Here is a 16,384-nt window from a genome sequence, read left to right as displayed (position 1 = left end):
CAGAATAACCTTGCTATAGATAAGAGTAAAATAATTTTTTTTATAAGCCACTGGCTTTTACTAAAGTCACATTACTTTAGTTGACCAGTAGATAGTACAATATATTGCATACATTTTCTTTAAAATCAACTGTTTGACACGGGAAGCCGGGCAGCTATATATGATCCTTGACCACCTGAGCATTCATCAGAATATATAGCACAGGTATCCGAAATCAATACATACGACTTCTGATTTAATTCCGTCGTACGCGATTTACCGCAGTTTTCGGCTGAACAGCCCTATCCCACCCGCTTCGCATCCCAAGTTTTTCGTCTTCCCTCCGCTTCTCACCACTGTTTCTTAGTGGGTTTGCTATCGGCGAATGAGATGGAGTCCCTTCCTCGAGTCGCACCAGCTTAGGGATTGGACAATCCACAACGAAGTGATGGCCTAGCAAATAATCATCAATCTTTCACTTCAATGGGAACAATGTCTGACCTATTATGCACTGGGGATTCTTGCTAGTGGTTTCACCGATATACTAGACAGAGAACTGGGAAAAGGAAGAAGAAGAGGGAAAAAAAAAACCTTGAAGTAATATATAATCGAAATAAACAACATTTCTGGCACTATATTTCATTATTTGTAGTTAACAACTTCAGTATAACAGACAAACAAACGATACAAACTATTTAATAATGTACAGACAAGCTTTGAGAAGATACGCAACTTTACCACCACATGCTTTGAAGCCAGCATTCGGAAAGCCAAATGAAGCTGCCGCAAAGGCTTTCAAGCAATCTCTAGAGGCTACCGAAAAGCATGCTGTTGGCACCACCAGCGTATGGGTTAAGATTTCTTTATTCGTTGCTTTGCCAGCTATTGCTTTGACCGCCGTAAATACCTACTTTGTGGAGAAGGAGCACGCTGACCACAGGGAACATTTGAAACACGTCCCAGACAGCGAATGGCCAAGAGACTACGAATTCCAAAACATAAGATCGAAGCCATTCTTCTGGGGTAATGGTGACAAGACTTTGTTCTGGAACCCAGTTATCAACAGACATATTAACCACGATGAATAAATGAACTGACCATATTTACCAAAAATGATATATTACGTTTAACTAAATCTTACCATAACCAGGTTATGAGCTTTTATAAAAAGGCCTGGTCAGTTTTTTTTTCATAAGAGGCTAGTTTACTCATCCTGTTTCCCCATGATTCTTTATTTCAAATTCTATTTCTATTCTTAACAATTACATTATTTTTCTGTCACAGAAAGTACACATTCTAATTGATATTCAAATAAGATAACAAATATATTTATTCTTTATCCTCACAATCTAATCAATATTCAATTATACTATATAAGACCTTTATTTAGTAAAATACATTAACAACAAATGAAAAGACTTCTGGTATGTCAGTTTAAACTTATTAGTTAATATAACAAATAAACGATCATTCTGAAAGTGTCTAAAGAATGCCACTCTGAACAATGCTACAACTTTAGCCAAACTAGACAACTCAGTGCAAATAAGCTATGCGTCTCAATTATTTAATAAGGGAAAAGATCAATTATGTAAAGAATCACAAAAGATTATTAATAAGTCAAGGAAATTTTGTCAAACAAAAATGTCACCTAACAAAGCTATAAAAGTTACAATGCAGAAAATATGAATAAGTTATTTGTTGCTGCTATAGCAATGCTGTTCTCTTTAGGATGCCATGAGAAGTGTAATATACTCTTCTTAAAATCAATGTCATCATCCCATTCCTTGTTTTTTATTGCTGCGGAGCTATTCATAGATGCAAATCTCTTGTTCCTGAAGGCGGATTTGTCTGCTTGTAAAACTATCTCATCAGTGTGCTCATTATTGATAGCCTGGTCGCGTAACCCGCTGTTGTTGCTATCATTTCTTCTTGTTATCGAGTTCTTGCTCTTCTGTGTGTCGAATGGCCTCTCATTATTCTTCACTTGTGATTCTGTGCCCTTAGCTGAATCCTGCATAGCATCATCATAACTAGTAACAACATTAGGGTATATCATAAAGTTGTTATTGTATGAACCAGTCATAACACTAGAACTATCACCGCTAAAACAGACTTCGAATTTATCAAAAATAGCATCATTTTCATAAGTATCACTTAATCTTTCCTTTAGTTGATCGTGGATGTTTATTGTCTTAATTGGCTTTGTATCCATATTGATATCCCATATCTTTACAGTCAGGTAATCTCTTGAAGCAATGTATCTTCCGTTCGGACTAAACTTTATATCTGAAATAGAGGACGTTATTTCGGTAAAGAAGTTGTGATTCATTGGATCCAGGTATTCTTCGAATATTTTACTCTTATTATCACACAATGCATTTTGTCTCATATCACATAACTTGATGGTACCCTTCGAACTTGAATACATAAATAAGTTACACTGTTGTGGATGAAACTCAGCGCTTGTAATGACTTCTGTTAACTCTTCCATATTAGCTGGTTTGATATCAACGACGTTAAAACTTTGGTCCGGTATATCCAAATTCCATAGGTTGACTCTCAAATCATCTGCACTTATAAACGTCTCTTGGTCCGAGTTTGGAGATATGGAATTAATGTGATAAGTATGTGCATTACCGTAGATACGTTTTGGTGCGGCAGCAATTATCTTATCATGTTGGGACAATTGTGGAAGTTTCAAACTTTGCAACATCAAGGAGTTGTTGCTACTCAGGCCTGCACCCGATCTCCTCCTCGAGTTCTCTGACAGATTGTTGGATGACACTAGCTTGATGTTCTTCTCGTACACTTTCCACAACTTAATCGTCTTGTCATTGGTGCTTAGCAAGAAGTGCGACTTATTTGTGGGCTTCAACCACTTGATTTGATTTATCTTCTCCTCGATCTCCAGGGACTTCAAGTAATCGAATTCGGCATCGTGACTCTGGAACTCAGTCAGAAACTTGTACTCACAATGCTTGGTATCATTCCCCCGCTCAAACAGCACTACACGCCCACCACGATCACCAGTAGCCAGAAAATCACCAGTGTGATCGAACTCCACAGCAGTGATAATGTCCGCCTCCGTCACCACAATATCCGCCTTGTCACCGAAACACTGACTAAACTTGAAATCAAAATTATCCTGCGCCATTCTTTCTTTCTCTTTTGCTCTCTTGCTCTTAGCCCGCCTCAGTAAAGTCTATCTCTCTCTCTTTTCACAGAACTTTATCGTCCTTTGCCGGCTCTAATTTTTTTTTTTCTCCTACTCTGTAGAACCCAGGTGCTACAATCTGTATTCCACCTTGTACTTTACAAGTTCCACTAGCGGCTCTCTAACAACAACCTTAAATACTAAGCTTCCCAATCCCTTCCCTTACAAATAATTTTCTCCCAAAAGATTCCCTCGTTGTCTTTAAAAGCTTGTCGTCCTTTCCTTTAAACAAATTTTTTCTTGTCCCTCCCTTCTCGCCCTTTATTTTTCCCTTTGGGCTCTTCACACAGCAGACTGATGCCCTTATACTGATCTTGTGATGGGAGGAGGTCATGTGATTTACCATATATATACTAAAATGCATAGTTCTGTGCTACTCTATTCTGTTTGCAAAGGAATATTTGTATTCTTGTAGATATTAAATAGGAATAGGTAGATAAGTAGTTAAAAAATAAAATAGACAGTGGGTCTCAGGAAATAAAAAAAAGATAAAACTAACAGTGGGTTGTAAACATAAAAATAATACTTGAGAACACTCCTTGAAAACACTGTGTAAGTCTATCACTGCTGAGAAAGCACTTGCACAGTAATGTATGAAAGACAAATGGTTCATTAGAGTTGGATTTTGTAAATGACCAATGGAGGGAAAAAAAAAACACAAACACAAAATCCTTAGACATGAATAATAATATATAAATTTTCTCTTACTGGTGGCTCACCATCTAGTTCTTCTTTTCATGGGGTGTGGATTTAGTGGTGGTCGTGCTCGTTAGGGACACCGACTGGGTTCAACTTGTAGACGGAGCCACATTCCCAGCATCTTGCTACTTGATTCACGGTTGGCTTCAACCACATGATTGTGTGGGAACCAGCTGGGGAACCTGTGCAGCCGACGTAACGGTAGTCGTCATATGAGTCGACCACGATTGGGTCTTGCATGGTACCTTTCCTGGAGGCGTCTAATGGCTTGGTGTCGAAGACATCAATACCTTCTAGCTTACCCAAAAGTTCCAATCTGGCTAGACCGGTAGCTTGTTCCAGTTCAGTTGGAATCTCACCTTCTTTACCACCTGGACCCAGCAAACTCTCTGGACCGTTGACGTCTGCTAACGACTGTGCGGTCTTGGTCACTGGCTTACTGTTGAATAGTACACGGGATGTCCATAGGGATCTGGTTGCTGGTCTGGCAAATCTGAAAGTGCTGCGTAACATCATCTTTATCTTCTGTTAATCTATGTCTTGTAGTTGTTAAAGTACTGGGTTTTATTAATTCTAAATTGTTGGTTCAAGTTAGCAAAACTGAGAGGGGAAATGCAGTATTGCTCTTAATCTGAAATAAATAAATGAAAAAAAATCAGTCTTTGGAATGTTATTAAGTCCTTTCTCAGTATATTTGTGATATGTATGAAAACAACAAAATACTTGGAATATTATGGTAGCTTCTTCTGTTCTTGAAAATCTAATAGAGAAACACACTCTTTCTTGGGTTGAGAATATGCTCGTATTTTTCTTTCTTTTCCTTGTTCAGCAAGTACTTTGAAGAGTTAGATACTATCTAGAAATGGATGGTTAAAGTATAACGGAAACTAAATAAAAACTTATATAACAGCGACTTGATAGAAAAATATTCTGCTGAGATTAACCAAAAACATAAGAACAAAGCTTCATCTTTAACAATATATATATGTTTTACGTACTCTGCCAATGAGAGCTGAAGGATTCCCATACAATGAAAAGCTATGAAAAAAACAAAGAACGAACAAGATATCAAAATTAATTGGATGTCTGTTGTTGCAACAATGAAAACCAGTACTAAGTGTATCAAAGAAAGGACTACATATCTCCCTCAGTCAGCTCCTGGCACGTCTACTTTGCAAGGAAGGTTGTGTCTGTTCACTTCTACTGTCTAATTCGCTGAAATTTCTCCATCCCGCAAACGCAGCTCAGTTACATTACCCGAGAAATCCAGAGGACTGCTGAATGGCTAAACCAACTCACTACTGCGATTGCAATGGGCTTCCAGGCATGTAACTCCCAACACATCCCAAGGGTTAGTCTCTACCCTTCCACCCTCAGTGATAGACACCATTCTACCCAATAACTGTCGAGAGTTTCTTTGTCATTAGACAGACATTAGAGATAATCTTCCCAATGCCTCGAGAAAGTTGAACGGCCTTGTCGGTGATTAGCATTTTAGGAACTTTCAACATAACAGAATCCCCTACTACAAGACAAGTAGATATATCCTACACAAAGGAACACTAGTCCCTTCCCTACCTTTCTTCTGTGACTTAAACCAAATGGCAGAAGGTGCAGAGACTCCTCTCACAATGGGTGATGTACATGAAAATCCAGCTCTTCCGTTTTCATTGTTCTGATTGGTCAGTGATCATGTGATGCGATATTGACTAGTACAAGACGATATCGTAACTTTTGACAATCACATGCTCAATTTGACTCGGAAGCGATGATTTTGAGAATCACGTTACTTATGACTCTTATTTCTGCTATCGCTTTGTGAACGTACGCTCTTGCTACACTTGAGATAGCTATCATACACCGCAACATTGTAGATTCTGTGATATATACTATATCTTTTTTAATTTGCAAAACTGGGCGAAATAATACTAACATATTCAAGGATTTATCGATTTCCTTATAAAATAAAATACAATAATAGTTAAAAAATATTTTTAAAGTTTAATAATGTATAAGAATGTGCATTAGGCATAATTCCGAATATTTGATCTATAATAACAAAAACATGGAAAAGAAGTAATTAAATAATAACAAAGCAATGAAAGTTAGATGTAATGAGAAAAAAAATTTTTTAAGGGAAAGTAAAATTTAAATCTAACCTTAACGAAAACAAAAAAGAAGGGCAATGTTTTTTAATCCGTAATGTAAGTACGGCACAATTGCCAGAGTCATAGTGAATTAACTCATCTACCATATCTAACCAATTCCCAGTATCTGAGCCATGGGTACACAATACCGCTGAATCCCATACTTAGCCACATGGCAATATCACCACCATATGGTCCACCTAGCTTTCTGGCAATTGGACCAACCCAATAGGTTTGAGCCATACCAACAACAACACCGGCCACACCACATAGGAAAGCAAATGTGGCAGCGTAACCGTGAGTTAAAACATCTGGATTGTCCCATTCATCCCAATTGTATCTGTGCTTAGTGTGGATATGCTTACGCTTTAGAGTATGTATATTAGTAGCCTTTTCACGCATCTTCATCTTCTCTCTTAACACTTGTGCGGTCTTAGAAGTCGTACCCTTAAATTTCAGTTCAGTATCTGAGCCTGTATCCTCCTTATGCAATACATTGATCTCTTCTGAGGATTGGTCTGATAACTGATCCGGTGACTGCTGCAAAAACTCCGGAAATTCCTTAGTGTATAGGTGCAAGAAATATCTTCTAAAGATGACATTCTCTTCAAATAATAAGATGAAGTACATACTAATCCAATAACCGATCATAGGCAAGAAGTTACCCAAAATTGTAGCAAAGTGATTACGACCAACTAAAGCGCAAACCAGATAGACGATGGTACAAACAATACACCAAAACCAACGTGGGACTCTAGCAGCCCAAACTGCAGATAGTTGAATACCAAATGCCGCAGAGTATGTGTTAATAATATTGTTAGAGATCAAACTCAAAATCAAAACCACAACCAAGAACTTACCAAATCCGTTCCAGCGTGAGAAACCAGCCCACAATAGACCACCCATACCATGCGTGTCATACTCCTCACCGTATGGCTGGTAACTTTTAGCGATGGAGGCAAGCGTCAAACCAAGGATACCAACAAACGTAGTTGGAATTAATGTACCAGCCAAAGTCAGTAAGAACACTTGGTAATGTGGTGTGTCTTCTGGGAACAAGATATAATAATCAGCAGTGATAGAACCCCAAGTAGATGTGATACTGTAACACAGGGAAAAGAAACTGATCCAGTTACCCTTTATTGTCTTGCTAGGAACGTCGATTGGCTTGTATTCACGGACCAGGTAATCTCTGTTCCCGGAAGAGATGTATAGTAACAAGAAAGATGTCAAAACGGGGACACTGATGTAAGTCTCGATTCTCAGCACTTGCTTGATACCAAAAATGGCAACAACGAAAGAGCAAACTGTGACGATAACGATACCGACCCATAATGGCACTCTGTCATTGGAAATAGCTGCCAACATCTCACCACCAACAACTGAGTTGGTAACAGACCAACCCATAACACCAATGATAGCAGCCAATGCCACAAATTTCACAAACCACCAGCCGAACAAGTATCTTGCGGTGACCATTTGTCTACAACCAGATTGTGGACCCATAATCGAACAGTAAGCGGCTACCAGACAGCCAACAGTCACAGAGATCATAGAGGATGTTAGAGCTTGCTGGAAACTCAATTCAAATAGTAAAGGCCCCAGTAGGAAAGAAGACATTGATGACAAACCACCGGTGGCACTCAACCACAACCCTGCCACATGTAAGAATTGCTTCTTTGTACCACGCTCATATGGCGGAACTCTTTCAATACCCGATGTTTCAACACCGAAAGAGTCCAGCTTATCGGAGAGCCATAACAAGTAGGCCAAACCTTTCATGAATATGTTCAAATTGGGGTCATGTCTGTCCAAGTCGAATAGCTTCTTGTTTCTTCTGTTTGTACGGGAATCTGGATCTGTCTTATGTGTGCTGCGCTTCTCCAAGTCGTAATCACTGTTGTCTACAGACTGGACTTCAAATTGCTGTACCACATTTTGCAAGTCTTTGCTGTCTTCATTCTTTGAAGACCCCAACCCAGCATCAACCATCAGTAATTTGTCTTTTTTTTTTAAAAGATACTTTGGTCGGTGCTTCGAAATTTCAAGTCTCTGATGTTAGAAAGCAGTCCAATTATCTAGGTTAGTCGAATAATTAAAATCTACTTCGAAAAGGTGTGCTTTTAGATCAATCCAAACCAATCTAATTATCAATTTTTTTTTTTAGCTGGGCTACCGATGACTAAGATGAAAAAAAATTGCAACTGTGATGATGAAAAGTGCTAAAAATTAGAAATAGTGAAGAGATAAGTAAAACAGCATAAGTAAAGACTTCAATACCTTATTATATATAAGAATTTCTTGGTTTATTTCAGAAAGAAAAAAAAGGTTTTTCATTATAGATTAATACTGATGGCTGCAAATACAAATGCTACCTAGAGACCAGATGACACATACAACACGCTCTTGTCAGTATAGCTCTTTTCTAATCTCCAACACCGGATGAGGTGCCGTATCTAGGCTGCATTAGCCATTGAGTGCTTCCCAATACCGTTGCAATCAATACAAGACTCAACAGTCCAAATTACTCATTACTCGGTTGCCCATCACGGCGCTATCCCTTTGGGCTCATCGCCAGCTATCTGAAAAAAAAAACACCGAGAAGCGTTGTCTTAACTCCTCGCTGTCTTATCTATGGGTAGGCTGTCAATTGCGTTTTGGCATACAAATAAACTGTGGGTGTAAGGTGCCAGGTTTTGCAGCGTTGGGGGTTGTGCGTGTGTATGCTGTTCTGCGATGCCTGTGTCTTGCACAAAAGACACCACCACCTGTCTTAACGCTTTCACATTGACTCCTTCCCTCCTCACACCACTGCGATTACACATAAGAATATGGGAGAAGTCAAACTTCCATCTCTTTGCTGTCTCTTCCCCTCCCAAAAGACTATCAAGTTTAGCTTTGTTGAGAATGTCCAGGGCAGACACCTAAAGTGCTCTCTGCCAAGCAGAAGGAGCTTCACACACAAAACGTGGCAGCGTTGTGCTTTTACTTTGATTGTGGTACAGTTTCGTGTGATCTAATCGTACAATGATATATAAAAGATACTTTATGCATTATATGGCAATCTGTAGACATCCGCATAGAAGTATTTGAGTCATGGTGGGATGACTCGCATGCTAGTGAAAAAAGTTTTACTGTATCTATACCTTGAACCATGGAAGACCAATAACTGATTCTATTTCCACTATATATTTTTGAGCTAAAGTTTATAAACGGTTCATGGCTTTTATAAATAACCTAGCTGCACTATAGCACACGGCAATGGTTCTTGGCTTCCTCGCCGTTTATACATTTGATGATATTAGTCAATGCCAGTTCACAACTTTGTTCAAAGACTTGTCTTGTGGCACTGCCCAGGTGTGGAGTAATGGTGGTGTTATGGTGTGATTCACGTAGTAAGTCGTCTACAATCGGCTCCTTGGGGAAAACATCCACTGCCAAATGTCTGATCTTGTTCTGTTTCAACAGTTCGTCTATATACTCCATGTCAAGAATGAAGCCACGTCCCAAGTTCACCAAGATCAAATTATGCTCTTTACAATGACTTAGAAACTTCTCATTGATAAGGCCCTTCGTCTCTGGTGTGCCAGGTAAAGCTATCACTATGGCGTCAAACTGCTTCAACACCGGGAACAACAAATCCTCGTCCATGCTATGATATACCCACTCTGGGTGCTCCCGAATGAGTTGCTCATCCTTAGTTCGCTTGCAGTAATGGATCTCCATCCCCAACCCATATTGTAGCTTGAAAGCAATTCTTTTCCCAATACTACCAAACCCTAAAATCAATACTTTTTTACCTCTTGGTGATTCGACATAAAGTGGCACAGATGACCCATCATGTGCTTGTATCATGCCAAGCTCATGACCAAATGCAAACTTATGAGGCTTATTGGCAGCTATCTGTCTCGCTTGGATACTATGCCCGACATCTCTCAACAGTTTCTGCTGATATGAGAACTTTCTAAAGCCTTCGAGAACATGCCATAGCGCACAATCAGCTACATCGTTACCAACTTCCCCAAGCTGGAAGTCATCGATATATTCAGAGATGCCCTCCTCTTCGATATCGTCCTGATAGTTGTACAGCTGTATACCGTGATCCTCCAAGGCGTCAAGGTCAAGCGCATTATATCCACGAGAGCACACAGAAATACACTTCAATGTGTCCAATGGAAAGTCAGGATGCTCAATGATCTCTCGAGTCAGACCATGAATAGTGTGGAATGCTGGATATCCTGCATATATACCTGCAATATTATCCTCTTTGTGATCGTGCAAAAATTGCATGAACTTATCCTTGTCTTCCAAAATATGATAAAGCACGTTGAATTTACCCTTCACATAAGTGGACTGTAAGAGCTTGGATGCCTCATTTGGTGCAGCAATGAAGAGAATGCTAGGTAGTGAATTAGCTGAGGCCATTGTCCTGTATTAGCTACGCTGAAATCGAAGCAGATGTATATTACACATCCCTACGTGTTGAAAAAGAATGAATTGAACAATACAAATGAAACGTATATACAAGTAGGGCCCATTGAAGCTGTTAAATGAAAGTATACACAATATGTGTCAAATAGTTTCGATATCTTTATTACGATGCATCTTCTCGACGAGAACCCTCAATTTTAGATTTTCTTTCTTTTTTAAACACGCATTGTCACTATACTAGTCCAAAGACATAGCATAGGTTTGAATAATGTCTCTGATATGTATTATTAGAGTAATTACATGAATAGGTAGGCTCTTTAGTATTCCAAGGACGTTTTAAGAAAAGTAATTACTCTCTCTACAGTAAAAGTAGGGTCATATTAAGATCAGTAACATAATTGTTAACATTCTTCAAACATGCAAATCTAATAAAATATACGAGAATGACCTAATTACAGATGGCAATTTTGGTATCTATGCATTAATGAAAACTAATGAAAAACTACAATTTCCAACTTCTGTCAAAGCTTTGAGAGTCTTTGCTTTGCTAGTAGGTTTTTTTCAATATAATTTTGGTAACTAAAGAATTGATCGTAGACATTCTTATGTTCCAATTCACTGTAGATGAAATGCTCACCAATGTGACCGTTCAAATTGTTGATCAAGTATGTTCTTCCGTCATGCTTTTTAATTGTTATCACACCTGCCTCCACGAATGCTCCTAAGAGATCTTCTTGTAAGGCCTTTACATCTTCAATACCACAACAAAGACGAATCAGATCTTCTGGAAACTGTCTTTCTTTCCTCAGTTCTGGGTCAATAGATGCATGGGACATTAAACATGGCATGGAGATCAAAGAGTTTACACAGCCAAATGAAACAGTGACATTCCACAGTTTCAGTAGCTTTGAGGCAACGATTTTCTTTGATATTGGTATGGAGCCTGTTTGTAAACTGATAACTGCACCAGGGCCTTTGTTGAAACTTCTATGCAACTCATAATCTGGATGTGATTTTAGACCAATATATCTTGTCTTTAGATTGTTGTTGTTATTATGGGTTTTGAAACCACATCCTTCCTCCAACCAGTGACTGATGGCCAAGGCGTTCAATTGTTGTTTGTGCAGCCTAATTGACAATGTCTTTAAACCTCTAATTAATAACCATGAATCCATAGGATTTAACCCAGAACCTGTTGAATTGATCAGAAAGTATATCTTTTCTGCCAATAACTTATTCTTTGCTATTATCACACCGGCCATAATATCATGGTGACCATTTAGATATTTGGTTGCAGATTCATAAACCACATCTGCACCAAATTTTAATGGATTGCAATTTAGCCCACTCATCATGGTGTTGTCTATCACAATTAGGGTTTCTGGAGAGTACTTTCTGATAAATTTAATCAAATGAGGAATGTCTATAATTTTGCAAAGTGGGTTTGTTGGCGACTCAAGCACTATTATATCCACAATTGTCTTCTTTATAGTGACCAAGTCATAGAATTTGGCTTTAAAATTTTCTGTATGAGAGAGATCAAAATGCATAGTATCTATGGAAATCTTCAGAAGGTTTAGTAGTCTCTGAGTACCACCATAAAGGTCATCACCTGCAATAATGCAGTGATTGTTGGTCTCAGAAGGTAGAAAAGACCTCAGTACAACGTCTAGAGCAGTCATACCACTGGAAACAGCAAAAACGAAGTTTGGATCGATATCATCATATAGTTTGGCAACTTGTTGTTGCAGGAGCGTTCTCGTAGGGTTACCTGACCTGGAATAGTCATATTGGTTGTTTTCATTTTCTAGATCAACTTTAAAAGTAGTAGACAAGTATAGAGGCGCTACAGATGCACCATAATGCTGTGACATTGTTGTAGACTTTTCCAAATGGTTAGAACTAGCGGATTGTGGTTTTTATGTATCTTTAATTTGATAGTATTTAGGTCTCTGTCAAGCAACCAGAACAATATATTCTAATACTAATATTGCACATTTATATATGTGACAATAATTATATTTTCTCATAATAGCTATTGACTCATAGTTGCCAATCCACAGTTTATTATTTGTCTATACAGAAAAGGATTAGAATGAGCATTACATTCAAAATAACATCACTTACCGTCTTTTCCAATACATAACTACAATGAGTTAGACTCAATTTCGCAAGTCAGTAGGGTCTTCTTCTTCACTCAAGCTCAGCATCCTACATATGTGACTAAAATTGTCAACTTTTTTTAAGGGAGGTGTATCCCTTCCTCATCGCAAAAAAGCACATCCCACCACATACACACTTGTACACATTGCACAACCAAATAATATGTAAAATGTGATAGCGAACACGAGTGTAAGTGTGTGTTCAACTGTGAGCGTACTGAAGAACGTTATCATGGCAGATCATTTCTACAAGAGCAAATTATATTTACATCCTATCTATACAGTAGTGTAGTGTGTAAAACTTCCAACAATGAAATGAACAAGGTATGGAGCTCCAAACACAGTTTATCAGCACTGGTACCACGAAATGGGATATAGGATCTTAGTATCATTTGAGACTGAGAATCCTGAACAGAGAACATCGCTCCGAGTCCCCCCGCACACACACACACAATACACACATCATACAAATCAAGTTGAAATGCGATTGTAGATAGCTAGATAATCAAATTGTGCAGTATGTACACATCACACAGTAGTATCACAGCATACAATCCACAGCGTGAGATTGCAAACTCTTTCACATAAAAAACTGTGTACATAGTATACTCTCACCCCACTGCGAAGGAAAAAAAAAGAGTCATCCGTTGTGACAGAGACTTGCGCACAAAATCTCTACTATGATTTCGCCAATGACATTTCTTTCATCTCATTCACTCACGATTGAGCCGAATTTTGGCACATGCAATACGTTAAATATGATACCCAAGGTCTGACTAGGTAAAACAGAATTGGCGGTTTAACGCTTTGATATACTACCAGACCTCTATTCCATGCTTTGTGGATGATCATTACCATTTGGTCAACAAGATTTGAGGTACTAAAGAAATGCTATTGTGAGCCACATAACTTATCTTGATGTCTCTAAAGGATTCACTAAAAATATTGGCAAGAGGCTTAGGCTAGTGTAAAATGTGATTGTAACTGAATATTCACATGACGGAAAGATAAAAATAGCTCAATTAGGTACTCTAAGATGAATTGAAGGCTTATTCAACACACGCAATACATAAGCCTCTGAAAACGAGCATGAATTTTATTGCCTTGAGTCATTTGGCTTTGCTCTGCTCGAGAAATAACAAAAAGGGCCACTCATATATGCACACAGATTATCATGAAGAAAGAGGATCTCAAATCCATCTATCCATGCTTAATGCATTTGCTAGACAAATTCAATCGGTACCTTACATATATGATTTACGTTTTTAGTCTTTATATTTTACTCCCCTGCAGCTGTTTTTTGTCCTTTTGCTTAAAGAGTGTACCAAAATCTACGCTACAGGACATCTCACTGAAAAAGGCGGACATTCTAAAAAAATATTTAAAGTGCCCAAAAAACGAATCGAGTCCATCAAAGAAAGGACAATTTTTCTGCTAGATTGCATCCCAGACATTTCAGTTTATAATGGAATACCGATTGTGAATAATATGAGTGTTTTACCCAAAGGCCCTCAAATAAAGTAATAATTACATCACCGACTCTCTAGTTTTACAATGTACCAAGTCTTTACTTTAGCAAGTGGGCTTTAGATACTGCTCACACAAGCATATTTTGCATTGAGGGTGAACTACAGCACGATTATTACCTTGCAATTGACGCGACCATCCAGGTTATAAATACCTCCTGAATCAAATTTTTGCGTCATTCCATTATAAAGCACAGGGGTTATTCTTTCATGCACATTAAGGGCATAGAAGTCCATTACACCTCAATGATGATCACTTCAATGCGTTTTAACGCTATCCTTAAACACTATTAATGAGCTTTCAAGTAATTGCTCAGTAGTAGTTTTCTTTGATGCGCTACATACTAACTCTTTACCATATGATTATTATTTTTAAAACCCTTTTTAAAGCTTCTTATGATCAGTAGAACTATTCTGAGGAAAAACACATCCCTTTGGATTGCTTGACTTCTGGAAAATCAATTCTTTACCCAATATATATAAAAACAGAATAGGGTAGTGAGATGGTCCAGCGACTCTAAACTAGGCTTAATGGGCAAAGCAAAATTTTGCCATTTCATATTAAAATAAACTATACGTCTCTAGTTTATTATTTGGCTTTTAATACTCTGTTATCACAATTTTCCCAAACTCCTTAAAATCTATTAGAAATATTGACAAATTCTTGCCCTTATATCAATTAATCAATTCTAAGCTAAGGACTATTCGAAAGACTTAAATTATGATTCTCCTCTTGATAGCTGCTATCAGCAACATTTAATGCATAATGTGCTTTTTCTGCTTTGTTTATCAAATATTTACCACTTATTCTTGTTGGAAGATTAGAGTATATGCTTTCCCAATATTTATATAACTATAACTAACACTCTCACTTCAACAAATAAAAACATTAATGCTTCTCATAGTTACTCAATTACAGTTTGAGCTAAGAAACACTGCGCTTACCACTCTCTCATTTACACAATCACATATAAATGAATAACCTATTTGAGAGTCCCATCGCATGATTATTTGTAAACAGACTCTCTCCTCATCAGCCAGACATGAGCTATAGTCAAATATATACCTGATAGAAAAGTCGTTCTTAGGACTATACATCCTAAAACTATTTTATGATTATCTACAAAAGTGACGGCTTAAGTTGAAGCTTCTTACGTGTTGAGTAACGCAGTACCACGTACAACTACAAGTTTCGTAATTCACCTACAGCGATTCATCATTCAATGCCAATGACGTGATACCAAAAATTCATTAGTCCAGCATAAACACCTGTTTAAACGAAAGTCATAAGTGCTAACCATGCAATATCAAAATGTGAAAGATGTACCGAAAACATCACTGAGAAAGTACATCAGCGTGAACAGTGTTCAAAGTTAACAAAATTTTCAAGCTTGCTGCTCAGACGGCTGTGCAGCCGAGAGATGATTTCCATTGTTCTAATTTTTTACTTTCGTATATCAAAATTATGTAAAAATTACATTATATCGAGTCCCAACTTCAAAGGCACCACGACTGTACGAACAGAGATCAATGATGCTCAAAATCCTATTCCGGTTTCTCCAACAGCAATAATATCAATTGCTAGGTTCTGCCTCGTTGTCGTAGCATATTTTGTTCGTGATGCTAACGCTCTATAATTAGAGAAACCGGATAAGTTACATAATTTTTATATAAGAGAACATAGTTCAATAATATTGGACCTTGTTCTACGCAGGTAATAGATTCTTTTAAGGACATGCGCGTAAACATGGGAAAAGAGTGGTTGACTAGACTACAGTATTAAGTAATACAACTTTCACATTATACATGCATAACATACATTAACTCATCTAGGAAAGGGTCAGCTATTAATGTATTCTTGTTGGAAAGGGTCCATTTAGTTTTAATGATCAGTTTATTTCCAAATGTAATTCAGTGGAGGATCAAGAGTAGATTGGTCTAGAATCTTCTCATCATAATCGGCGTTTGAATAACTTTCGTATTATTACAAAAATTTACGAGTAATCTTAATTACTAAATATAGGAACATTTATAATGTCCAGATTCCTTGATTACTAGCAGTTTTGATTTCACTTATTGCTTGGTTGAGCTAAGAAAATAGGCTTATACCACATCTACATACGTAAGATTAACATAATAACGACGTTCAGCTCCATTTGAATCTTTTTGCCTTGCTCATTACATTTAGAAACATGAAATCAGAAGACAGTTCAATATGATCAACCA

At 37.7% G+C, this 16,384-nt stretch overlaps 6 protein-coding genes across 6 annotated transcripts; 1 reads left to right on the top strand and 5 right to left on the bottom strand.

Moving 5' to 3' along the window:
• Positions 1-680: 680 nt before the first annotated feature.
• COX13 (cytochrome c oxidase subunit VIa) lies at positions 681-1,067 on the top strand (the record flags this gene model as incomplete). The annotated part of the gene is made up of 1 exon (XM_449045.1): positions 681-1,067. The coding sequence occupies one exon, from the start codon at positions 681-683 to the stop codon at positions 1,065-1,067; it is 387 nt and encodes a 128-aa protein (XP_449045.1).
• Positions 1,068-1,645: 578 nt separating this feature from the next.
• On the bottom strand, positions 1,646-3,133 carry CDC55 (protein phosphatase 2A regulatory subunit CDC55; the record flags this gene model as incomplete). Its single annotated transcript, XM_449044.1, has 1 exon — positions 1,646-3,133. The coding sequence occupies one exon, from the start codon at positions 3,131-3,133 to the stop codon at positions 1,646-1,648; it is 1,488 nt and encodes a 495-aa protein (XP_449044.1).
• Positions 3,134-3,943: 810 nt separating this feature from the next.
• Positions 3,944-4,408, bottom strand: COX4 (cytochrome c oxidase subunit IV; the record flags this gene model as incomplete). The annotated part of the gene is made up of 1 exon (XM_449043.1): positions 3,944-4,408. The coding sequence occupies one exon, from the start codon at positions 4,406-4,408 to the stop codon at positions 3,944-3,946; it is 465 nt and encodes a 154-aa protein (XP_449043.1).
• Positions 4,409-6,135: 1,727 nt separating this feature from the next.
• On the bottom strand, positions 6,136-8,031 carry TPN1 (Tpn1p; the record flags this gene model as incomplete). Its single annotated transcript, XM_449042.1, has 1 exon — positions 6,136-8,031. The coding sequence occupies one exon, from the start codon at positions 8,029-8,031 to the stop codon at positions 6,136-6,138; it is 1,896 nt and encodes a 631-aa protein (XP_449042.1).
• Positions 8,032-9,285: 1,254 nt separating this feature from the next.
• GVI51_L05973 (putative hydroxyacid dehydrogenase) lies at positions 9,286-10,464 on the bottom strand (the record flags this gene model as incomplete). Its single annotated transcript, XM_449041.1, has 1 exon — positions 9,286-10,464. One exon carries the CDS (start codon positions 10,462-10,464, stop codon positions 9,286-9,288), a length of 1,179 nt encoding a protein of 392 aa, XP_449041.1.
• A 527-nt stretch (positions 10,465-10,991) lies between these two features.
• Positions 10,992-12,344, bottom strand: STR3 (cystathionine beta-lyase STR3; the record flags this gene model as incomplete). Its single annotated transcript, XM_449040.1, has 1 exon — positions 10,992-12,344. One exon carries the CDS (start codon positions 12,342-12,344, stop codon positions 10,992-10,994), a length of 1,353 nt encoding a protein of 450 aa, XP_449040.1.
• Positions 12,345-16,384: the final 4,040 nt, after the last annotated feature.

Source organism: Nakaseomyces glabratus, chromosome L (assembly GCF_010111755.1).
Source record: "Nakaseomyces glabratus chromosome L, complete sequence".
NCBI lineage: Eukaryota > Fungi > Ascomycota > Saccharomycetes > Saccharomycetales > Saccharomycetaceae > Nakaseomyces > Nakaseomyces glabratus.
This window is presented reverse-complemented; position numbering and strand designations above follow the sequence as displayed.